General features: G+C 35.2%; 2 protein-coding genes across 8 annotated transcripts; both read right to left on the bottom strand.

Annotated features, from left to right (window-relative positions):
* Positions 1-4182: 4182 nt before the first annotated feature.
* LOC133039736 (secreted RxLR effector protein 161-like) lies at positions 4183-4848 on the bottom strand. The gene has a single exon (XM_061118668.1). The coding sequence runs from the start codon at positions 4846-4848 to the stop codon at positions 4183-4185; it is 666 nt and encodes a 221-aa protein (XP_060974651.1).
* A 3971-nt stretch (positions 4849-8819) lies between these two features.
* On the bottom strand, positions 8820-25540 carry LOC115697161 (probable LRR receptor-like serine/threonine-protein kinase At1g56140). 7 transcript variants are annotated; one of them, XM_030624067.2, is made up of 24 exons: positions 25322-25540; positions 23527-23710; positions 23229-23300; positions 23052-23123; positions 21642-21713; positions 20830-20901; positions 15333-15404; positions 15160-15231; positions 14991-15062; positions 14827-14898; positions 14638-14709; positions 14482-14553; positions 14309-14374; positions 13492-13554; positions 13160-13204; positions 12937-12998; positions 12049-12431; positions 11715-11910; positions 11452-11607; positions 10988-11106; positions 10652-10862; positions 10079-10322; positions 9622-9772; positions 8820-9526 (listed from the first exon to the last, which is right to left on the bottom strand). In XM_030624067.2, exons 1-24 carry the CDS (start codon positions 25440-25442, stop codon positions 9176-9178), a joined length of 3072 nt encoding a protein of 1023 aa, XP_030479927.1. In that variant the 5' UTR covers positions 25443-25540; the 3' UTR covers positions 8820-9175. The 7 variants fall into 7 exon arrangements, with proteins under 7 accessions (XP_030479927.1, XP_030479928.1, XP_030479929.1 ...); XM_030624068.2 differs by having other exon boundaries at positions 10079-10310; positions 25322-25538; XM_030624069.2 differs by having other exon boundaries at positions 23527-23714; positions 25322-25451.
* Positions 25541-26053: the final 513 nt, after the last annotated feature.

Raw genomic sequence — 26053 nt, 5'->3', positions numbered from 1 at the left:
CAAAAAAAAAAAAAAAAAGCAACCTTTTCACTAATGTCACTCTTTTTGTTATAAATTTATGAAAATTAGCATGTGGCATTCATATACACTTTTTAATAATAGTATTTTAGAAAATTTTCAATTGGAAAAAGTGTCACTATTTTAGAAATAAATTATAGTACATTTTTCCAAAAGATTATTTCAGTACACCTTTTTCATTTTGGCATTCAGAAAAAAATTCCAGTTCCAACATTATATTTTTTACGGGCCATTTGTAAAATTTTTCAAAATTTTTTAAATAATTTACAATGTTAAAAACAAAGTTCAAACAATTGATTACTACATAAAAAAAAATAAAAAAATAATCACGTACATGTAACAAAATATTTAAACCTTATTTTCGGCACTATAAACTATTATAAATTTTCTAAAAATTTATAAGTAATTCTAAATAATTACAACGAACACGATCAAGAAAAAAAAAACTAAAAAATTTCATGAATGGTGAAACAAATAAAAATGTATCGAAACTACCCAATAAATGGGAGTACTATAGAATTACCTAATATTCTATTTTCATTTAAAATATAAACTAAGTGTTGTTTGTGTTTCCGTTTGGGGGACATGTGACATTTTTAATAAAAATAATGGATTCAATCCTCATCAAATATCTACATCCGAGGGGTAGAATATCTACATTCGGAGTTGGATGTCAGGAAATCTAGAAGGGCCCCTTGCAAAAATAAAAAGAGGCAACCAAGGCCTTTCGGATGAGTATTTGGGATAGATCTAGAAGAGCTCTAAGAGACGCTGACGTTGCAATCCTTTGGCATTGAATCCCACCGAATGAAGGGATTGTCCCTCATGTCAGACCCTGACAATGTGTGTACCACCAAAAGGAGCATCCCTTTTATCCAACGACTATTATTCTAACACTACAATATGGAAAATGTGGCGCATGCACGACACTTTTTGACCTTAAGTAGTCCCCTATCGTACAGAGCATAAAGGCCCCATGGGCTAGGCCTTAGTCCGCGGACTCAAAGTCAATGTATTTTTGTATTTACCCCATTAGTGAGCCATATTACACGCAAACTCTAGCGGTTCATGGGTGTATCCATACCCAGATCCTAGCCTATAAACTACTTGATACCTTCATGCAAAGGGTCGAAAAATTCATAGCTCAATCACTATAGCAAAAAGCTAGGGTTCTTAAGCTTGTAAGAACAACATTATGATATTTCAAGGCTTTTTAGCCCAATACAACTAACTAGTGGACTAGGATTCATTAGTACCTGAACTATATAAAAATCTACATCTCCTTTTTCAACTATTTGATTCATTTTCCTAGTTCTTATTTTAATATATTGAGTTTCCGAAAATCTCAATAAATATTTTGGTGCTTTCATTGAGAGCTGAGAAAAGACTTTAAGCTAAATTGTATCTGTAACAATGGTGACTACTAGAAAGGCTGTCACTAAGCTTGTTGCCCCTGGTTAGGATGTCACCATGGACGATGTTAACCTGCCCCTACAGTGCACGCCCAGCCGGGCACTGCGAGAGACTAGGAAACGTTCGAATCTAGTGGTCATCCAGTCGAGAAAGCTCAACATTAGGAGAAATTTATCGATGAAAACCCCATTGATGAAGACGAGATGGATGACCGAGAATAAGACCCTGATGAAGGCAAAAGTGAGATTAAAGATGATTATTACAAAGACATATTATTATGAGCAAGATCTCGAGGTATATCGGATGGTTGAAGAACTTGCAATAACTCAGCAGAAGTTAGTAGCACGAGATGACGTCTCTTGTTAGATGAAGAAAATGCTAGCGCGGATAAATTAAAATCTTGAAGGATAACGCTCCAGAAGAGCTTGTCTACAAGGAAAATAATGTCACAAAAAGTGCAAACCCCGTCAACGCTTGACCTTCTGCTGTGACGAACGACAAATGGAAAGGGAAAGTGGATGAACTTCATAAAAAGACTTTTCCTGCTGTACCTAGGGCTAACCAGAATGAAGTCAACCAGCCTTTGTGGAAAAATAAGGCCACCCATACTCCAGGGCTGGGATGCCCTTCCGATCTGCGAGCCAAGGTTGACCGAAATGGTAGACCTAGTGCTCTAGTGCTGAGGTCAGGCAAAAATTGCCCTAGAAATTCTATAAACCAAGTTAGGGAGGTCGAGATTATTTCTCCTAAAAATAGTTGGTCCACTATAGACCTTTGTAGGCACCTAAACGTAAAACGGGAAAAAGCCAAAGGTGAAAGGACAAGGCCTCGCAGAGACTGTCTTTGAAACCATATCAATGATAGGATCCCCAAAAATCATGGCATGTTCACCTAAAACATACTACCTTAGAATCTATTTATGCAAAAAGCAACATCAAAGTTACAAAATCAGGTGCTTACTTGTGATACTTGACAACGGGGGTGTCAGATTCTAGGTTGGTGCAAAATTTCTTGGCTAGAAATTGCTCAACCATCTTATAAGCTCGTTGGAGGCTTTTTGAAAGTCCACGAACGACGATTCTGAAGTGGCAGCGGTCGGAGCAGCATTTGGGAACAACCGTTTTTGAAGGTTTAACAAGCGGTCGACAAGTTTGGCACCAATATCGGACATTCACCATGGGAAGAACTTTGGGGTTGCAAAGGATTTTCTCTCTATAAAAGTTCAAAAAATTTAAAGAAATGGCTAAAATGCCAAACCATCGGGTCACAAGCTTTTTAAATAGGCCCTGGAAATCTTCCTACCTCAGATCCAAGGGCTCAGATTGAATTTGAGAAAGTACAAATATCCTCAATCCAACAGTCTGGGAATGCCAAATGTTTCATTTAATACAATTCACATAATCAAGGACACGTGCAATAATGATGATTTCGCCTCGAGTAACTCGCTGACATGATTAGTTGTCAGTTCGCAACCTGAGACAACACACGCCCCCGCAAGCTGTGTGACACACAAACCAAAGATCACTTGACATGTGTATTCCACTAATGGGATATGAAAGGTTCAGGAGTTTTCACAACCTTACACCAAAGAATATTAAAAGACTCAGGTCGTTCATGGCCTCGGATATAATGATAAATCCATATGGTGGCTACAAGCCTCTGTGGCTCTCGAGCTGCGAAGACTTAGGGATAAATTTCATCTACATTTTTGGATAGATGACATGTAGGCCTTTCTGTAAGCCCATTAACTAGGTCCAGAAAGATAGATTAGTCAATCCATACGCAAAGTCGGGAAAAACGTTCAAATCTCATAAACTGTTCCCCAAGGACTAAGCTGGAGGCATGGTCCCGAAGGATAATCACACATTCACACAACAGGTATTCTAAGAGGCATAGACGGATGTCCTCAGGGGTCATTCGGGAATAGAAGTCAAAGAGATGTCCAGGGGATACAAGTGCCCAAGATATCATCTTGCGTGGCATACCTCTGACAAGAATCCTGAGAAATCTGGCCGCTTCTACCCTATAGCAGGCCTCAGAAAGGTGCACAGCAAAAGAAAATCACATTGTTGGGCCAATGCCCACTAATCTGACATTCTCTTTCAACAAACGACGGCTCACGCCTACACGTGCCTGTCAATAGTATATCCACATACAGACAACGATACCTACATAATGGGCCTCACATAACCGGCCCAATAGTCAATATTTAATAGTATTTTACCTTATCAGTGAGCTTTTTCCACCTAGTAGACCCTAATGGATTCGATCAACTCGATCCATTAGCCAAAATGCCTATAAATAAAGTCACAACCCTTCATTTGAAGGGTTACAAGTTTTGGCTAGGAAATCTTGTATGAGAAAAAATGATAAAATACTCTATAACCATGGAGCTTAATAATATTGTCTCATGAACTAAAATTTTTTAACGCCCAATCACGTAAAAAATCTCATCTTATTTATTTCTTATTCTTATTTTCTTTAACTTAATCTTCTTTTAATTCGATTTTCAAAAGTGTCAGTAAACATAAATAATTTTAAAATACAATATATGTAGATTTTTGAATAATGGCTTGAATTATTTTATTCACCAAAGAATTACATATAAATGGATAGATTACAAAGCTATACAAATAACTTAGGTCAACTAATCTCCTAAAAATCAGGGATATTAAAGAATAAGATAATTCTAATTCCTAAATAATTGATACACAATTAATATTAAATATTTACATAATTCTACACTCCCCCTCAAGTTGGGTAATGTATATCAAACATTCCCAACTTGCACACTAATTCATCAAAGACAGTTCTGGGAAGGGCTTTGGTAAGAACATCGGCTGTTTGCAGTCTTGATGGAGTATAGATAGTTTGAATTGTGGCATTTTCAATCTTCTCAGTGATGAAATGTCTATCTATCTCAATATGTTTTGTCCTGTCATGATGAACAGGATTTTTAGCGATACTAATAGCAGCCTGACTATCGCAAAGCATTTTAATGGACTCTCCTGCAAATAGTCGTAGTTCACTCAGTAATCGTTTTAGCCAAATCCCTTCACAAACACCTAGAGCAAGAGCTCTAAATTCTGCTTCAGCTGAACTTCTTGAAACCACTGATTGTTTCTTACTTCTCCAAGTCACTAGATTACCCCAAACATAAGAACAATATCCTGAAGTACTCCTCCTATCTGTTACGTCTCCTGCCCAGTCTGAATCAGTGTAGACTTTGACCTCTCTGCTATCACTTTTCTTAAATAGAAGACCTTTCCTAGGATTCATCTTAAGGTATCTTAAAATTCTAGTAACAGCTTCCATGTGTTCTTCAGTGGGATTGTTCATGTATTGGCTGACAACACTAACTGAAAAACCAATGTCAGGTCTGGTATGAGATAGGTAGATGAGGCGTCCAACTAACATTTGATATCTCTGTTGGAAATTATTTTACCAGGATCGTAGATCTACTCACAAGTATGTTTATTAACATCCTAAATAAGAACTTTCTAAAACGATAAATTAAACACATATAAAGTTTAAGAAACCTTACATTGGGTGCAACGGAATAATATGACTCATTCCGTTCAGATATCTAGCCCTTGATTCCTTTCTGTAGCAGAGCATTATCAATATCTGAACCTGGATCTCTTTCTCTGAATCTTTGATGCTGAAACTCCTTCTTGCTGAAAGTCTTTCTTCACGATCTTCCTCACTATGATTGAGGTATCACTTGCTGTGTGTGGGCACTACTCATACACTAAGAATTTCGAAATTCAAGAGGGAAGAGAAAGAAGAAGTGGCAGCTAAAGATAAGGAGAGAGAAAGGCTCAGGTTTTTCTCTGAAGGAAAAATAGAAAATTTAAGTGTAATTTTCCTGAAGCCTTCACTATCTATTTATAGCATTCCACTAGGGTTAGGTTTGAATTATTTGGCATTAAAATAATGAAAATATCAGTTTAAATTTCCTACAAAAGTGGCAGGCCCTATACTAGTGGATTTGGGCCTCACTTTTTGCAATTTTGCAGTTTTACCTTTTCTGCACCCGATTTTCTCAAAAACGCCAATTTTCAAATTCAACCATTTAAATGCCAATTCTAACTATTTAATAACTATAAATAATTATTAAATAATATTGTCATTTATCATATTTATTAATTGAACCATACAAAGTATCATAATTAACAAATATGCCCCTATAAACTCTTTCTTTACAATTTCGCCCTTACTTAGTGAAAAATTCACAAATAGACATAGTCTAATTTGAGAATTATAATTGATTAATCAAAACCAATTACATGAGTCTTACAAGCAATATTATCTCAACTAGTTGGGGGACCATGGGTCTATATAACCGAGCTTCCAATAAGTAGATCAAGAATTTAGCACTAAAATTCACTAACTTATTAATTCTTCGTTGAATCCACGCATAGAACTTAGAATTGCACTCTCAGTATATAGAATGCTCTATATGTTCCACCATATAGACACATCATTAGTTATCCATTGTTATAATCCTAATGTGATCAATGATCCTCTATATGAATGATCTACACAGTAAAGGGATTAAATTACCGTAACACCCTACTATGTATTTTATCCTTAAAACATTTGACCCCGTATAAATGATATTTCAGCTTATGTGAAATGAGATCTCCACCATTTATTTTCGTTTGGTCAAGCTCGAAGGAGATCATCCTTTGCTTACTATTCGCCAGATAGAAGCTATAGATTCCATGTTTATGCTAGCGCTCCCACTCAATTGCACTACCGTGTTCCCAAAATGTACGTATCACCCTGACCTAAAAGTAGGCTTAACTAACAAATTAAAGAACACGAATAGCCTTTCAAGATTGAGCCTAATCATAACAGGATTAAGATCATTTGATCTAGGATCAACTTGGCGATATTGACTTGAATAGATTTTACGGTAAGTTTAATTAAATCTAAGTCAAAGTTCAATATCGGTCCCTTCCGATGCATACTCCATGCATCCAACCTGAGCTTTACTTTAACCAATGTTCTGGAAAGAACATAGTATTTCTCCAAATACAAGTAAACTCTTGTTGTAGATTATCATATCAGTAAAACCCTGTGTCTGATAAATCTAGGAAACTTTATTCACATAGTCATGTTTACTTTCCAATGTGTTGACGGCACAATAAACAGGATCAAGTATGTGAAAAGGGTTTCAGATGAATCTATACATTATGTACATATAATCATGAAATAAATCATGTGAACCATGCAACATTAAATGTTATTTATGATCTATATTAATAAGTAAATCTGATTATATTGAAATGAGTTTTATTTAGGGCATAAAACCCAACAATCTCCCCCTATCTACTGATGTCATGTCCTTTCCTAAACCCATCTTCTTGTTGGAATCCATTGGAGTTGGGGCAGGTTTGCATCCAAGCATTCATGTTTCCTTCAATAAGTCTAGAACATACTTACGTTGAGAAACAAATATGCCATGTCTTGATCGAGCAATTTCCATGCCAAGAAAATATCTAAGATAACGAAGATCTTTAATCTCGAACTCCTTAGATAAGAACTCTTTCAATCTCTCCATTTCCTCCTTGTAGTCACCTGTAAGTATTATGTCATCTACATAGACAATTAGGATAGCTATCCTTTTATCTGACGAGAACTTAACAAACAAGGTGTGATCTGCTTGACACTGAGTATACCCATTCTGTATGATTGCTTTAGTGAATCTACCAAACCATGCCCGTGGAGATTGTTTGAGACCGTACAAAGATTTCTTGAGTTTGCACACTTTGTTCTGATTTGAGGAGTTCTCAAAGCCTGGTGGAATGTCCATATAAACTTCTTCTTCAAGGTCGCCGTTTAGGAAAGCATTTTTCACATCAAGTTGATGGAGGGGCCAATCTTTATTTGCAGCAAGGGATAATAGAACACGTACAGTGTTAAGCTTGGCAACAGGCGCAAACGTTTCTTGATAATCGATTCCGTAAGTCTGAGTGAAGCCTTTAGCAACAAGGCGAGCTTTAAACCTCTCAACGCTCCCATCTGCTTTATATTTAACGGTGAAGACCCATTTGCAACCCACAGATCTCTTCCCAGGTGGTAGAATCGTGATTGTCCACGTATTATTTTTCATCAAAGCACTAATCTCATTTTCTACTGCTTCTTTCCATCGAGGATCTGTCAGAGCCTCTTGAATTGTTTGAGGAATCAGTATGTTATCAATAATAGAGACAAATGCCTGATAGGATGGTGATAATGCTTTGTAAGATACAAAATTACGAATAGGATGCTTTGTACATGCGCGAACTCCCTTTCTCAATGCAATTGGCAAATCTAAATCATCATTTATTTGCAAAACCTTATCATGGTTAGAATTACTTAAACCTGAATGAGTTTCTAGGGAATGAGGATCCGGTTCCGATGCATGGTGGTCCTCCATATGTGTTGTGTGCTCTATATCTTTACCAGATTTTTTCCTTCTCGTATAGACACGAATTTCTGGTTTTTGACAAGGTGCAAGAGCAATGGGTGGATTTGGACAATGTTCAATGATTTGGGAACCCATGAGTTTAGAGGAGGATGAGACTTGACTTTCTATGACTTGAGAGTCGGAAGAATTCTCATGGTGAACACTAGGAGATGAAGTATTATTAATACTTGGAATAGTGTCCCAAAGATGAGATTCACCTGCATTCTCCCCCTGAATCTCAGATTTGTAGTAAGCATGATTTTCAAAAAAGGTGACATCCATAGTGTTATACATTTTCCGAGTTATAGGAGAATAACATTTATAACCTTTTTGATGAGAGGAATAACCAAGAAAAATGCATTTGATAGATTTAGGGTCTAGCTTACTACGATTTTGAGAATGAAGATGAACGAAGGCGGTGCAGCCAAAGATCTTAGGATCAAGAAGACTAATGAATTTTGTATGAGGGAAATCTTTCAAAACCGTGTGACATGGAGTTTGAAAGTTGAGTACTCGAGATGGCATTCTGTTGATTAGATAGGTGGCTGTAAGAACGGCTTCACCCCAAAAATGTTTGGGGACTTGAGTAGAAAACATGAGAGAACGAGCAACTTCTAAAATATGTCTATTTTTCCGTTCAGCAACGAGAGGAAGGTTGAAGTCTTCACAGATGCAGACTGGGCTGGGTCAATTGATGATAGAAGGTCTACATCTGGGTATTGTACTCTTGTATGGGGTAATGTAGTAACATGGCGAAGTAAAAAGCAAACGGTAGTTGCAAGAAGTAGCATTATTGTAAACATATATACTCAATAAATTTCTAAAATATGTGCATTATTGTAAACATATATACTCAATAAATATATTGAAAAAGAAAAATCAAAATAAGTGAAAGTGACAATATACTTACATGTCACTAAGGCTCCAGGAGAAGTATAAATTAGTAAAAAGTTATTCAAAGAATTCTTGAGTTACATCTTTGCAATATCACTTTAATCAATTCAACATTCCAAAACTATAATAAATGTCTTATGTTGCCACAAGAAGTTTCTGAATCAAAACGTTTTTTCTTCTATGTTTTTCACAATCCAACTTTCCTAACAATGTTGACTACCCTATACTCTATTTGGTATCTCATATGCTATTCACATTGCCATGAATTTGAAGAAACAAGAGCAGCACCGAAAACAAAAACGAAAGGTCGTGCTGATGTAGGAGTTCCGTGTTCAGGGAAAGGTTGTTCCTGTACCTAATATGGATGACATTACAGCATGAGCAAGGAAGTTTTTATCTTCCTTCAGTAATAACATCACTTATTGGAGCAGCTAGGCTATAAGGAGAAGGGAACATGGGATCATTTATAGGGCCCGGGGGAATCATAACATCGCCTTGATTCAAATTTCTCATGTTTTTATAACCCAATTCTGTTAAATAACTTGGCTTTGAAATATTAGTGTCAATCTCAACATCTCCGGCAAGCATGCCTACAACACGTGACATTGACGGCCGCAATGTTGCTGATGCCTGAGTGCACAGAAGCGCCACTTGTACTAATTTGATTACTTCGTTTTCATTAAATTCCACTAATCTTGGATCTAGCAATCCTAAACTTTGGTTATTTTCGTGTAACGTCCATGCCTGTAAAATATTTTGACTAATCAAGCATTATACATTGAAACAATAACGCTAGTTTGGAAAGAAAGAAAATAAGAATGCCTTAATTTTTCTTTTACCGTTTCAAGGAGATATATGATTTCACCATCTGGAGTATTGTAGATGTTTGGTTTCCCACTAACAAGCTCCAATACAACAACACCAAAACCAAAAACATCAGCCTTTTCCGTTAGGCGCCCACGCAAGGCATACTCTGGAGCCAGATAGCCTCTGTAAGATGACAAAATGCCTCACTATCTTTATTTTTTCAATAAATAATGCTTTCATGCTTTAGGACACTCCAAAATTTCTTAAGTTATAACTAGAATATGAATGTAATTTTAACTTCAGGACAACCATCATCAGTACAATCAGTTCTTCATTAAGACTATCATATTCAATGAGAATGAAAATAGATTCATAAAAAAACTATCTTGTAGCATCAATTTTAATGAACCTGAAGAACATTTAGATAATTGTGGAATTATGAGCAATTATAGAAAGAATAGGTCCTGTAAGTTGGTTAAAGAGACTTACATTGTCCCTGCAACTCGGGTGCTGATATGGGTTTTATTTTCATCATAGAGCTTTGCTAAACCAAAATCTGATATTTTAGGACAAAATGTATCGTCAAGTAAAATATTACTAGCTTTGACATCTCGATGTATAATCCTTGGCATGGATTCTTCGTGAAGATAAGCAAGTCCTCTAGCTGTGCCCAAGCATATATTGATGCGGGTAGGCCAGTCCAGATGCAAATTAACTTTTCCTGCAAGGTTGGCTGCATCAATATTAAGTACCACAAAGATACATACCAATAAAAATTCTAACTGTGAACTATTTAGTGTTTCACATAAATACTGTCAAAGCCTGGGATTATGGAAATATTTACACCTAAAAGTGAAGGGGCAAGAAAAGAAAAGAAAAGAATAAAAAAATATATATTAGCCCTTCCAGACAGTAACTTGGATATGATGTAAAACCAGCCCAAAGAATTTTGCAATTTAATGGTACTATTCTCTTTTTCTTTACATCTATCACAAAAGGTTTCAAATGATTAAAGCTTTTAAAATACCAGGCAAGCATAGCATATATCCAGTAGCTTCGTACCAAATAGTAACTGATCAAGGCTTTTGTTTTCAAGATATTCATAAACCAAGATGCGCCTATTTCCTTCAATACAGCATCCATTCAACTTCACAAGATTGCGATGTTGCACAACAGATATTGTGGCAATTTCAGATACAAACTGACGCTTTACGTAGGTAGATGCTACAGCAATTTGTTTAACAGCTACCACTGTTCCATCTGAAAGTGTGCCCTACAATGTAATCAACACCACAAAATGAGAAATGTGATAGAACTGGGATATATTATGAAAAAAAAAAGCTGAAAATGCTATTTTCCAATTCAGCTACAATTGAATATTAAAAGCATAAAGATCACCTTGTGAACTTCACCAAATCCTCCCTCTCCTAGCTTATTGCACGGACTGAAATTATCTGTGGCCGCTCTTAATTCAGCATAACTGTAAGTAACTGGACGAGGGCCTGTTCCAAGAAGTTCTGCATATTCATGCAAGAATGTACACGATATAAGATCTAGTAGGGATATAACAAGAGATGAGCTTAAGACTATTTACATAACATGAAAGCATTACTAACAGATAAACTGCGTAGATATGAAGTATTGGGAAAAAGTTAATTAAATTTTATAATGGAAGTGTCCCAAATGAAAATCTAAAGAAATATTCAATGCAATGTTAATATAGCCTGAGAACCTGATTAATTCAGGAATACTGTTTTGCAGCCATCAGTGAAGGTTTAAAACAAAATTGACTTCAGAAATGGATTATCTATTGATGTTCATTAACAGGACTTCAACTGTAACTCCTACTTACATTATCTTACCTTCATCATCATCATCACGTGATTTTCTCTTCATATATAGTATTGAAAATACCAATACAAGGACCACAACTGCTGCTGAAACCGCAATACCAGCAACTAAGCCTGTTCTGTTCTTTCCTTGAGTAGATTGTCGACCCCCAGCAATACTTGTAAAATCTGAGCAAGAAAATATATTCATTCAATAAAATGATTTAAGAAAACAGAAGCAATGAAGAACAATTAAACCATCTGACTATGAATGTGTACATATAGAAATATGTTACCTGAAGCAGCATGGACTGCCGCTACCAATGGACCATAGTAACCTTCTTTAGGTATACAGCAGGTCCCTTTACCAGCCCAGAACAAATGAATTTCAAGATAGTTCTCAGACACATTAATGTTGTATGTCTTTGTAATTGCTCTCTCAACCCCACCTGCCTCCTTTGCTATGTCAAAGTCCTTTAGTTTGAGATTACCCTATAAATAAGACGACCAGAGGTAAGCTCAGAAAATCTTTATATTTTTGCAATAACATAAATTAATTGTAATTTCTACTCAGAAAGTTAACATTGAGTTTTTAAACTGGAATATTTTCTTATTTAATTGTACAATTACCTGAATATATATGTCAAACACGCGCCTAGCTAGACCTGCCCATGTCTGTGAGTTTCGATTTGGAAAACCAATTTCTGCAAAGTGCAGAGTTACAGTGTATGGCCCATTCTCAAGACCAAGACCGTAGTATCTTAGAGATCCTGGGGACATCCTTGCAGTATGGAAAAGATCCGGATTCTCATCTGTGCCTGTGACTTGTGCCTGGGTACCTTCGAGATCCATCTTACCTGTTTTGTCAGCAAACAAGCCCACCTTGCTAACTGCCCATCTCTCATTGATTACGTAAAACTTTGCAGGACCAAGAACTAAGTCCTCAGGTTCATACACTATGCCAGTTCTTCCAATCACCTTAGGTCCACCACACTTGATTGAGAAGTCAGCATCTGTAAGATCCAATACATCATAACTGTCATGTCGGAAAATGAAAAGAATTTAAATGTCATAGATTGAAAGCAACTTAAATATAAACTGTGTAACTATCGTGAATGAAGGATTGAAAAGTAATAAATGAAAATTCTCAATTTTTCAGTTACACAAGTGAAACAATAAATAACTCACTTGACAATGTAATTGACCTCATTTTTAAGTGTGTTAATTTTATTGTGCACTTATTCATACAAATACACAACCATCTCAAAACAGACATACTATAAAATAAAGACTTATGGAACTGGGTTAGATTGTTGTGTAAGGTTCACAATGGATAGTTTCCAAACGACAGATAATCAAAATCATTACAGTCTCATATATCCTTAGTAGAACTTGTTTTTATCACAATGAAGTGTTGATAAAAATGCATAAATAAATAATATTGGAGAGCCAGGACATGTATGCTTAACATTATAATGCATCAAATTGCTAACAAGTAATTGAATATAAGTAATTTACAAAGTGGAGAATCTCGATTGCATGGAAAGTTCCTCTGCAGACATTCTAATCCAGGAATAACTCTGCAAGCAAAGAGGATAATTAGTGCTTATTGAAAGGAAAGGAAAAAAAAATTAACACTATAGAAATCTTGTGCTTGTCGAACTAAACTAATATTTAGTTCCTAATAGAAAGAAAATTTAAAAATAAAAATAGAAAATCATCAACAATGTGAAATACTCACGATCTGTTTGAGCTGTCAAATGTAAAGTTATTGGCCACTAAGTTCCTGCACAAATTTTACTCGTCATATTTTCATTTTTGCTAAAACTGTAAAGAGCTAAAAACTTCCAAGGGAAAGAGAGATTGTGTTTTGACATCACAACCATTGTCATAAATGAAACACAAAGCAATGTGTGCCACGTAAAAATATTAATAAAGAAATAAGAGAGAGAGAGAGAGAGAGAGAGAGAGAGAGAGAGAGAGAGAGAGAGAGAGAGAGAGAGAGAGAGAGAGAGAGAGAGAGAGAGAGAGAGAGAGAGAGAGAGAGAGAGAGAGAGAGTTGAGATTACCCACAGTTGTGATATTGAGGTAACCCAGGGAGGCAAACGTCCTGACAAGTAATTGTAAGACAAGTCTCTGCATATATTGTAAAATGTAAGCAAAAAAAGACTTGAGATGCACAAAGTTTAAAAGACATGTAATATGGAAATGAGAACAGCATATAGAAGTTACAATAGTTTGTTATCAAAAGGGGTTGATAACACTTGTGTTTCCCATTTGAAAAAGAAAAAAAAAAAGACTACCAAGGTAGTTTCTATCAAAAGATGCATAAAAAATTTGATATGAGAATGTGTTCTTATTGGCAGCTACATGATAATGACGAGGATTCTACAATGTACCTTACTATTAACTATCTATCTGTCATTATGAGGCATGGAAGACATTTCAGCACCCTAACAAATTAATTTTCAAAAGGAACAGACTATCTGTCCGTCATCGAGATGTCAAAGCTAGTAATATATTTTCCATATTAACAGTCTATCTATCCGTCATTATGAGGCATGGAAGACATTATTCTAATTTGTAAGAATTTTGTTCTGCCCCCCCTCTTCATTTTCTTTGAAAATACCTTCGACGTCCAGAATTTTGTTCTCTAAATTAAGTAACAATTCTTACAATAAAAAATAAGAAAGTTACTGTAATGTCATAAAATACAATGAAATCTATTCTTAAGGAAGTATCAGCATATTACTTACAAGTCTTTATTATGAAGTAATCCATTTGACAGGAATGGTTTTACATGAGTGCAGCATGTTATTGAAGGTTGCAACAGTTGCAGCCAGATTCAATACAACACAAAGTTAATGCTATAACAAAAAATATGGCTTACATATACATAAGTGTGTCGCTCCATTGGAGAGGAAGGGCTCCAGACAAACTATTGTTTCCAAGAAATCTGTAGTTTTGATGATAGATGCCAAAAATGAAACAGCAAAGCAGAAGTCAGGCAAGTTTTAGGCAGATATCAGATTATAATGATAAAAACACTACTTAATTCTTTACAAGTGTGTGAGATTATTCATATTGAACAGCAAACTTGGGATCTCGCCTGTTAAATTATTGAAACTCAAATCCCTGCAAAAAAAACAATGTAACGTTACACAAAGTAAATTTAACAGCTTATTGGTATTGTACCAGTAATAAAGTTTTTTGACATACAGTTGTTTTAGATGCTCAAGTTTTCCAATATCAGATGGAATTGTACCAGCAAACAACGCATTTCTGAGAATTCTGTTGGAAAAGGAGGAAAAACAATGTGATGATATGGTGAGCATAAACGGATGGGCTGATTAGCGAAAAATCTGGTCAGATTACCAAATAACAGACTTTAATAGTTTGGTAACTTACAACTCAGTTAAATTCTTCAAATTTATTATGAAATCAAGAGATGAGCTCCCATTGTATATATCACTGATTCTCCTACATAATTATTTATAAAAACATAAGTCTCCCACTCTAGTTGGCATAGTAGAAAGAGAGAATTTCAAAATGCAATGAATATATTTACTCACAGGGATTCCAACAAGGTCAACTGAGAAAAACTGGATGGTATAGGACCTACAATAGAGCTCCCTTGAAATCTCCTACAAATTTATTTTGAGAGACTTGTGAACCTAAATACCCATAATAACAATGCCATATATCTACTTTAGTAATAACATCTTAAAATTTAATGCTTACAAAGAGGTTAGCTTCGTCCAATTTCCGATAAAGTCAGGTATTTTTCCTGAGAAAGGACTGTCTGTGGCCCACCTGATGTTCAAGAAGCCAAATTATAGTAAGTTGAGTTAACAAAATTGTGTTTCTAAAACATAAGAAAAGATTTAAAACATGGAACGCAAAATCTTCCTTACATGACTACCACATTTCGAAGATTAGCAAATGTAGAAGGGATTTCACCGCTAACACCTGAACTGTCTAGATAACTGCAAGAAAACACAAAGTGGAATTCTATGAATTTCAGATGAGTTATACTTTCCCTTACATGTTTCTATAATACTTGAGCTGAACTAAACTAAGTGTCAATTCTACAGACTTTACTCAATAACACTGTTGGATCAGACCCAACTTATCTATGGGCCACATCATTCTTGCACATGTTTTTACTTAAGTTTGTTAGTTTGGGTTCTTAGTTTTCTTGGTTTGTTAAGTGTTTGTTATGTTAGTTAAGTCCTAACATGTAAAGCTACTCAGCCTGTATAGGCCACTAGCTTTGTTGAAAGTAAGCCAAGAGAGAAATGAGACAAGAGTTCTCAAACCCTAGATTGTAGTGAGAGAGAGAGAGAGAGAGAGAGAGAGAGGTAGAGAGAGAAACAGAGTGCACCTACTGTTGGTGTCAGATGGATCTCGAAGCTATATAGTTGCGTCTGTACAGAGAAGTTTTCAGGGACCATTGTTTGGTTGCCTTGGGTTGTAACTTCAGACATGAATCGATATAGTGCAAGAATCTAATTCCATTTTTGGGAGTTCAGAAGAGGGGAATAGGCTCTCCAACTATTGTTGGAGGAAGTACAAACCTCTATAATTCGGTTGTATTTTTTCTTTGATTTTACTTTTTTTCATTGGTTCGAATTGTGTATTGTTTTGTTCTTGTTTTTGTGCTCCACTTTATGATTTATTATTGTTTGTGTGCAAGGATTTGCGATTGGTGTTAGATTGAATACCCGGTATTACAGCTGGGTTCGGACCCAGAATCAATCTCAAGGTGTTAACGTCAAGAATTGGATATTAGTTCCAAGGCTTCACGAGAAATCTGCAGTTTCCAATAGGTGCATTTACAAGATCAAAGATGGAGGAGTTGGTGAAGAGAAACCTAGGTACGAGGCTAGGCTGGTTGCAAAAAGATTCACACCAAAGGAGGGCCTAGATTACATTGAAATTTTCTCTCCAATTGTGAACTACAATACCATAAGGATAATGTTGCCAACTGTGGTTCAATTCAAGTTGGAATTAGAGCAAATGGATGTGAAGTCAGTCTTTTTGCATGGAGAATTGGAAGAAGAAATTTTCATGAAACAAACAAAGGGTTTTGAGCAAGGTTTGGAAAAGGATTTGGTGTGTAAGCTACGGAAATCATTATATGGGCTGAAGCAATCGCCTAGACAATGGAATAAGAGGTTTGATAGCTTATGATGAAACAAGAATTTATGAAGAGCCATCATGACACCTGTTTGTACAATAGAGGGAGTACAATTGAGAATTCCGAATTTTTGTTGCTCTATGTTGATGACATGTTGCTTATTAATGCAAAGATAGAAAACTTGAAGAAAGTCCTAGAGACTAAATTTGATATAAAACAGCCAGAAGAATTCTAGGGATGGACCTTAGAAGAAATAGAGAAGAAGGAAGCTTGGTCATCATGCTAAAGAACTACATCAGCAAGCTCGTGGAAAAGTTTTCTATGAAGGGATCTAAGCCTACCAAACAGCCAATGACAGCCCACTATCAGATTTCCAACAAGCAATGTCCCACTACGGAGAAAGAGAAGAAAGAAATGGAAAAGATCCCTTATGCTATAGCTGTTGGCGCCATTATGTTTCTAATGGTGTGCTCAAGACTAGATTTTGCACATAGCATTAGTTGCTTGAGTAGGTACACGTCGAATACAAGGAAAGAACATTGGTTTGCAATTAAATGGTTGCTGAGATATTTAATTGGAACAAGTGAAGAAGGGTTGGTTTACAAGAAGAACGGGGAATATGTGAACCTGGAAGGGTATTGTGACTCGGACTACGCCAGTGACAAGGATTCAAGGAGGTCTACCTCAACCTTTCAATTCATGGTGTGTGGGAACTATGTAAGTTGGAAACACAACTCCAATTCGTGGTTGCATTATCCACAACTGAGGCTGAATTTATGGTTGCTACTGAGGCCATAAAGGAGTGTTTGTGGATTCAAGGACTGTGAGAAAAGCTTAATTTTCTCAAGGATACTATTGTGATATACTTGGATTGTCAAAGTTTTATACATTTGTGTAAGAATCCTATGTATCATAATCATTCCAGGCACATAGACATCGAGTATTATTTCATAAGAGAGAAGGTGACACAAGGGATTGTGGAGATCAGCAAAGTGTCAATAAAAGAGAACCCATCTGATATGGGAACCAAAGTAGCGACTCTAAACAAGTTCAACCATTGCAAGTCACTACTTAGGATTGGAGTTGGCTAATGAAGTCAAGTTGGAGACCTGAACTCCTGAGGCATCATTGTTGGTTTGCATATCAGAAGAGAACCCACCTGATATGGGAACAAAAGTAGCGTCTCTAAACAAGTTCAACCATTGCAAGTCACTACTTAAGATTGGAGTTGGCTAATGAAGTCAACTTGAAGACCTGAACTCCCGAGGCATCATTGTTGTTTTGCATAGTCAAGTTACGTCTAAGGTGGAATTTGTTGGATCAGACCCAACTTGTCTATGGGCCACGTCATTCTTGCCCATGTTTTTACTTAAGTTTGTTTATTTGTTCGGGTTCTTGGTTTGTTAGGTGTTTGTTATGTTAGTTGAGTCCTAACATGTAAAGCTAGTCAGCCTATATATAAAGGTCTCTAGCTCTGTTGAAAGTAAGCCAAGAGAGAAATGAGATAAAGGTTCTTGAACCCTAGATTGTAGTGAGAGAGAGAGAGAGAGAGAGAGAGAGAGAGAGAGAAACAGAGAGTGCCTACTGCTAGTGTGAGATGGATCTTGAAGCTGTATAGTTGTGTTTGTACAGAGAAGTTTTCAGGGACCATTGTTTGGTTGTAACTTAATAATTGAATCGATATAGAGCAATAATCTGAATCCATTTTTCGGAGTTCAGAAGAGGGGAATAGGCTCTCCAATTATTGTTTGAAAAGGCATTTTTGAGGAGGCGCGCCTCAAGTTGAGGCGTTTAAAGAGTGCAGCAAGGCGTGCGCCTTGCAGAGGAGAAGAGAGGCGTACGCCTTAATGGGTGAGGCGTTGAGGCGTAAGAGGCGTGCGCCTCAAATTTTGAATGTGAAATAGGTTATTTGAGCCCCAAAAAAAGGCCCAAATTGTTATTTTAAATTTGTTTTTCTGCTGCCCAACTTAATAATCCTTAAAAAAAAGTCCAATAAACATTAATAAAAAAGTCCAATGAAAAAATGATGGATGGAAATGCTCCTTCTTGTCTAGGGGAGGGAGGCTTACTCTTATTCAGTCGGTCCTATCTTCCCTCCCTATCTACTACCTCTCTCTCTCTTCAAAGCTCTAAAAATGGTCATCAAGGCAATAGAAAAAATGATGAGAGATTTCTTTTGGAAAGGTGGAGACTTAGCAGGGGGTGACCATTTAGTGGCTTGGGATGAGGTATGCAAACCAAGAAGTGAGGGTGGTTTAGCAATTGGAAGGATAGAGTTGAGGAACAAAGGGTTGCTAATGAAATGGTTATAGAGATTTCCTTTAGAGCCAAACTCCCTGTGGCACAAAGTAATCAAAAGTCGCTATGGCATAGCAGATAACTTCTAGGATACAAAAGAGGGGGCTCGATTATCTCCAAGAGGGCCGTGGAAGGATATTTCAGATCATTACGACGAATATGGCCAATTGGTGAAGTTCAAAGTAGGAAACGGAGCAAGTATACGTTTCTGGGAGGACGTATGGATTGAAGGATCCTCTCTGAAGGAGCAATTCCCAGACGTTGCAGTGATCTCTAAGGCTAAGAATGTAAGTATACAGGAGATGATTGTCGATGAGGGCGAGGTGGGAAATTGCGTGGCAAGCTGGGACTTTAAATTCAGAAGAAACTTTATGGACAGGGAAATCCCGAAATGACACAACTTTTACAGAAGTTGGAACATGTTAGAGTACTCAACATCCTTGATGATAGCCGTTTGTGGATTCCGGATCCCAGTGGGATCTTCTCCTCTAAATCAGCATTCTACTGGTTTTCTTCGTCCAAGGAGTTTGGTGAGGTGTTTTGGACGAAGACTCTATGGAAAAGCAGAGGACCTTCTAAAGTTAAAGTGTTCGGGTGGTTGGCATCTCTAGATAAGTTGAACGTACATGACAGACTGCAAAAGAAGCGACCATTTATGTGCTTGTCACCGGGGTGGTGTGTTTGTTGTAAGTCAAGTGGGGAAGATGCAACTCATTTGTTTTTAAGGTGTCGCCTTGCATGTAATCTCTGGACAAAGTTGTTTAACGAATTTGAGACTCAATGGGTTATGCCTTGTGTGGTCTCTCAAATGATAGTGAGCAAGGTGGGGGGCAGTAAAAGAAGCAAATGTTTATGGAGAACAGCAGTCTTGGCAGTTCTATGGGTGGTTTGGTTAGAACGTAATAACAGAATCTTTGAAGGTCCGGAGAGCTCTTCAGAAGCCCTATGGGATAAAATTAAATTTTGGACTGCTTCTTGGGTGTACAAGACTAAGCTCTTTGAAAATGTTTCTTTCTCAGATTTAATGAGAGAATGGAGAGCACTGCTGTAAAGAATTAACAAGAGAATATGCTCGTTGTAATCATATCTTTGAGACTTTGTTTAAGCCTTAGAATTTAGGGCACTTTGTAACCACGGTTTTCCTCCGCCATAAGCGAGGGTTGTTATTTATCTCAAGGGTGGGGGCCAATCTTAGTGAGTGGTCCCTCCTCCCTTTTTTCCAAAAAAAAAAAAATAAAAAAGTCCAATGAAATATTTAAGTGAGCCCAAATAAAATTTAAAAATAAAAACCCCTAATTCTATCTTCTTCCTATCTCCCTCTCTTCTTCACAGCAGTTGTGCAGCTGCTTATTTCTTCAAACAACGAAAAAAAAAAAACAAAAACTTGTTGCTCGCTTTGTGCAGCTGTGTTCTAGGATAGTAGAATTTAGGATTCTAATTCTAAAAATATAATTATCTTTATTTTAGTTTGAGTTTTATGAGACATATCTTTTTGTATGTTTGAAATTTATGAGACATTTTATGGTTATTATTTTTCGAAGATATTCTTATGGTGTGTGAAATTTATGTGACAGTTTATTCATTCTTAAGTGCTCTAAAAGTATTGATTACATTAGTTTTTGACGCTTACGCCTCGCCTTACAGAAAAAAAAAACGCCTTAAGGCTCAATTGCATTTTTTTTGAACATTGTATTATTTCTTTGATTTTACTTTCTTTTATTGGTTCAAATTGTGAATTGCTTTGTTATTGTATTTGTGTTGCACTTTTTGGTTTATTATTGTTTGTGTGCAAGGATTTGAGATTAGTGTTGGATTAAATCTCCAACAAACACCATATCTAAAACTCAATTTAAGGATAAAAAATGCCAAAATAAACGATAAGAAACTACATGCAGACCAAATAGAAACCATAGCAATAGCATTATTTGTTCTTAATGAACTGGGTAAAGTCTTAAATATGTGAAGAAACTTACATTTGCTCAAGATTGATCAAATTGCCTAGCTCTGGAGGAAGAGTACCAGAAAAGTTATTTGAACCGATTGAACTGCAATATACATTTCAAAGAACCATACAAATATTGGAAAAGACTAATTGGCACTGAAATAAGTTTGTATGCATAAACATAGATGATACTATATGTTGTATTGAAAAGTGTTGTCATGACAAAATAATCTAATTATTAGGGTTCTTGGCAAAATATGCCATTTTATAAGCGTTTATTAGTAAAAAAGCCAATTTTTCTATTTTTCAGTATAGTATTTCTCAACCACAATCAAGCATGCTTGACACCACACTTGACCACACTCAAAACTACACACAACCATACAAAAGATTACTCTGTAAAACATCTTTTAACATAGGTCTGTTATTATTGACATTACAATAGTACTGAATTCCTGTGATTAAATTTGTAGTATAGTTAACCAATCATGTACAAGTTATAGACCTAATATATTAAGATATTAGTAGAATTAGACCTATTGTGAATAGTGATTATAGTTTGCAACAAAGTCTGTTTAACATTATTTCTTTGCATGAACATGGTTAAGTGGGTTAAGGAAAAAATATTATGCAAAGAGTTTAAAAACATAGATTGATTATTCTAAAATCTAAATATCAGATTACAGAATACCATAACAGAGATTCATAAGTTATGTTCCTATAACCCATCTACTTATGCCTGCCTTATAATGAGAATTTTGATATTCTCAAACTGCATTCTAAAAAATACTTTTCCGTTCCATAAAGATAAGATGTTAAATATAGTGTGGCTTGATTTCTTACAGCATAAAAAGATCCTTGAGGTTCCCAAGCTCCTTAGGAAGAGTTCCATAAAATGAATTATGAGAGATCGACCTGAAAGAAAGCAACAAATTAATTTAATTAATGATCTTCATTTTCCCCCAGATTATCCAAAGGAATATTTTTGCAACTGTTCAGAACTCAAAGAGTCACACTTCTTATATGTAACAGATAAAGTTGTCTCAGTAGAAAGGATAACATAAGTTGTAAGACAAGTCTTGGCAATATTTCTATCTCACTCCATCCAAGTGAGACATAATCAAAGCACTGAAGTGGGAATTTCACTATATTCTTAATCAGAAAGTTCATTCTTGTATGGTTTAAAAAAGAAAATTGGGGTTTCCAAATTCTCTTGGTTGACATCAAACCCATCAATCGAGGACCTGGCTTGGACAAAGATACTATGGAAAAGTTGCGTGCCATCAAAAGTTAAAGTATTTGGGTGGCTCGTCGCCTTAGACAAAGTGAGTGTCCATGACAAGATGCAAAAAAGGAAGCCTTTCCTGTATATATCCCCTGGCTGGTGCGTTTGTTGTAAAGGCAGTGGAGAAGATGTGGAACATCTATTTCGAGATTGCAAGTTTATTCGGTGTCTATGAAACACGTGTTAGAGGAGTTTGATTTGGCTTGGGTTATGCCAAGGTCAGTAACACAAATGATGGCTTCCAAGTTAATTGGCAGCAAACGCAGAACAAAGCTTTGGAAAACTGTGATCTTAGCAACAATTTGGGCTGTGTGGCTTGAAAGAAATGCTAGAATTTTTGAAGGGGTTGCTAAATCAGAAGCGGATGTGTGGGAGACAGTTAAATTTTGGACAGCTACTTGGGTCTTTAAAACAAAACATTTTGAGAATTTGTCCTTTTTAGACTTAAGCAGAGAATGGAAAACCATTTTATAAGCTGTCGAGAATGATTCTGTTTTAGGTTTTGTCTGATGGTAATTGTAATCATGGTTTTCCTCCGCCATAAGTGAGGCTCATTAATAATATCGGGAAGATCCCTCCTTATGTGGGTCTATTCCCTTTTCAAAAAAAAAAATTGGGGTTTCCAAATGATCAAAATAACGAGTAAAGTTAGCAGTCATTACTAGGATGACGTATGTTTTCTATAACTTAAAGATTGAACCTTGCAGTTATGAACATCTTGGGCTGATTTAGAATACCATTTGGGAAATTACATTCAAGGAGATGAAAATTTTAGAAAATGATGATTATGATTTCCCTACCAGCCATCAGTAACCCTACTACACACAGGCTCTGTAAGCTAGGAAGCTTAAATTAGAAAGTGCAGAATAGAAAAGCGTAAAAGGAAAGTTTCAAAAATAGAATTGTAAGAAGCTTGTGGTAAGTTTTTAACCCATATGAAAAACTTCAGTTATCCAACAAACACTTACAAGATCAATAGTGCAGATAAATTTCCAATAAAGGCAGGCAAAGGACCAGTGAAGTAGTTCTCATCGATCTTGCTACAAACAATTTGACCAATTGTCAAGCAATCAATTCATCCAAAGTACATAAAAGAATGACAAAATGATAACAAAAGAAAATTAGGTTGAAAAGAAATTCCTTACAAAACAGCTAGATATTTTAAAGCTGTAATTTCTCTAGGAATCATGCCTCGTTTGCCCAAATTGTGCAGTCTCCTGCAATAATAACTTATAAATTATACTATGCTACAAAAAACATTTAAGCAATATCAGTGCTACAATGCTAACATATCAATATGAAAGTAGTAACTAATGATAGCTTAATTTATTTTTCCTTGTTGAACATGAGACATGACACGCCAATATCAACACCAGAACTTTTGTAATTGAAGATTAACTTTTGTAATTGAACCACACAGTAGTTCATAAAGAAAGAACATACAGTTGAATAATGTGGCAAGTCTTGTTATTGTTGAACGAACAATCACATTTAATTGCTGGGTTATTACCACTGCTTTCAAACTCTGTCTCATCTATGGCAGATCCACTACATGGCTCTCCACTTATGTTCCATAGGGGTGTTGCTTGTGCATCCCATTGTTGGAATATTGAGTTCAGGGCACTCACTATCTCGTTAAGCATAATACAAAACTAGTTTAGATGCCATCTCTTCAACATACAAAGTACGAGCTAAAATAAACAAATCGAAATATTATATACAAAAAAGAACTATATTACACATAATTGTAAGGAAGATCCAAAATTATTGTCAATGCATTAGTGGAAATCATTTCTTCATATTTTGAGTGAAATATTAAATTCACACTTCGTACCAAAAAAATTTATACGTCGAGTTGCTTCAAAAAGTGGCTCGTAGAAATAAGGGTGTGTTTGTAAGTAACTGTGTAATTACTAAGTAGGATAATTACTAGGATAGTATTTACACAGTTTAATAATTACACTATATTTTAAAATTCAAGGTCTGTTTGGATATGAGGTGGTAATTATATATGAATTTTTAATATCTTATTTGGCAAAATAGTTAGTAATTACATGGGAAAATAATATTTATTAGTAGCTAATGTTTAATATGAAAAGTTTTTAATAATTACACAGTGTAATTACATTCAATTCTCATGGGGGCTATGAGAATTGGAAAGTGTAATTGGATACCCTCAATTACTTACAATTACACAGTAACATTGTAATTACATGGTCAGACAAACATGACAAATTGTGTAATTACCTCCAATTACACACAAATCCAATTATATTGTGGCTTTCCAAACGCGCCCTTATTTAATCAAGTTCCCTTTCCTAAATTTAATAAATTAAATAAACAAATATAAAGAATGACTCTCTTACTATTGATTTTCATTGCTTATAAACATTATATTCATTTATCTTTATTGTAATAAACACAAAAAAATTACAATAATATCAAAACGAATTATAACACACAAATGCTTTCGTCTTTGCTTTGGTTTACAGCTTAAATGATAAAGCAAAGACAAGTCTCAAGAGCTATGAAACAAGTGTCACAGCTGCATAATTTACAATTAAGGGCAGCTTCAAATTTAAGTAAGCCAACTACAAATCGTTTGATAAAGCTTTAAGCTACAACTAATTAAAAAATTTCTTTGCATATGACTCCATCTCCACCAATGCCAATTACAACACAAAAATTGAGCTGTTCAACAATACCACTCAAAAAATAAATAATTATGAATGTCAATGAGCCAATAAAAACTGTAAAAAGTTTCAGTCCTTTTACTTTTATGTTATTCAAATTATTCAGAATAAAAACAGCAAAAACCAACCAAAAGGCATAATCCACTTCAAATTGACCATTGTTAGAGAATTAACTAAGCAATCATCACAGCTTTTTTTCTTCTTCTTATCCTGTTTCTTTTTTAATTTTCAAGTAAGCATACATGTGTAAATAAACAAATTAAAATAATTATAATTAAAGGAAAAAAAAAAAGAGTAAGCATTAGCAGAGTAAGAAAATCGAACCAAAACCCCAACAAAGCAAGTAGAACCCAGCAAAAAAAAAAAAAAGAGAGGATCAACTCAAATTTGTGAATACATTTACATCCGTTCATAGGATTAGTACAAGTGCAGAGTAGAAATCTAAAAGCCAAGTGAATTCCCCAAATGGATCACAAACCATATCAATGTATGAACAATAGTAACTCTCTTTTGAAATAATAATAATAATTAATTAAAAGGCTTACCTTCGGAAAGGTCGGTGGTGGCGTTTTGAGCTAGAGATCTAAGTTGCAGGAAAATGAATAAGAAGAAGAAAGTCCATAAGGCAGTGAAGAGCGAAGAAATGGAGGGATTTCTGGTAATCATTCTTAGTAATGTTAGCTCTGCATAAATGTGTGTGCGAATACATTGATTTGATACTCAAAATGAGGGAGATGACTTTGACTTTTGTCTGCGTAAGCGGCGTAGAGCCACACCAAACCTGTCAACTTTGATAATAAAATAAAAATATAAAAAGGGTAGATACCGACGTAAGCGTTTCAAATTTGTAAGTGACAGAAACTTAATTGTTATTGTCTTTATTTTTAAAATTGTAATTTTCTTATTGTCTTAAAATAAAGCATAAATTCTAGATTATTGAATCTAGATAAAAATATATAATATTATTTATTTTTAAATATTTTTTTAATAAATTTAAAATAAAATTTATATTGACGAAACTGAACAAAATACAATTTTTTAAATATTGAATATTTATACTATTAAAAATAAACATTAAATATTATTATTTGTCTATATAAAAATAACAATTATTATTATCTTTTACTAAATATAATAACTATTATCTTCAAAAATTCAGGATAATTTAATATCAGTTATCCAAATTTTTTTATAAATTCAAAATAATTTATTAGGTTAAAAATAAAATAAGAAAATTGATTACAAATGCATTTATTTTTTTTTTCCTTTTATATGCA

Source organism: Cannabis sativa, chromosome 7, assembly GCF_029168945.1.
Source record: "Cannabis sativa cultivar Pink pepper isolate KNU-18-1 chromosome 7, ASM2916894v1, whole genome shotgun sequence".
NCBI lineage: Eukaryota > Viridiplantae > Streptophyta > Magnoliopsida > Rosales > Cannabaceae > Cannabis > Cannabis sativa.
The sequence above is the reverse complement of the archived record's forward strand: the minus strand, read 5'-3'. Positions and strand labels throughout refer to the sequence as shown.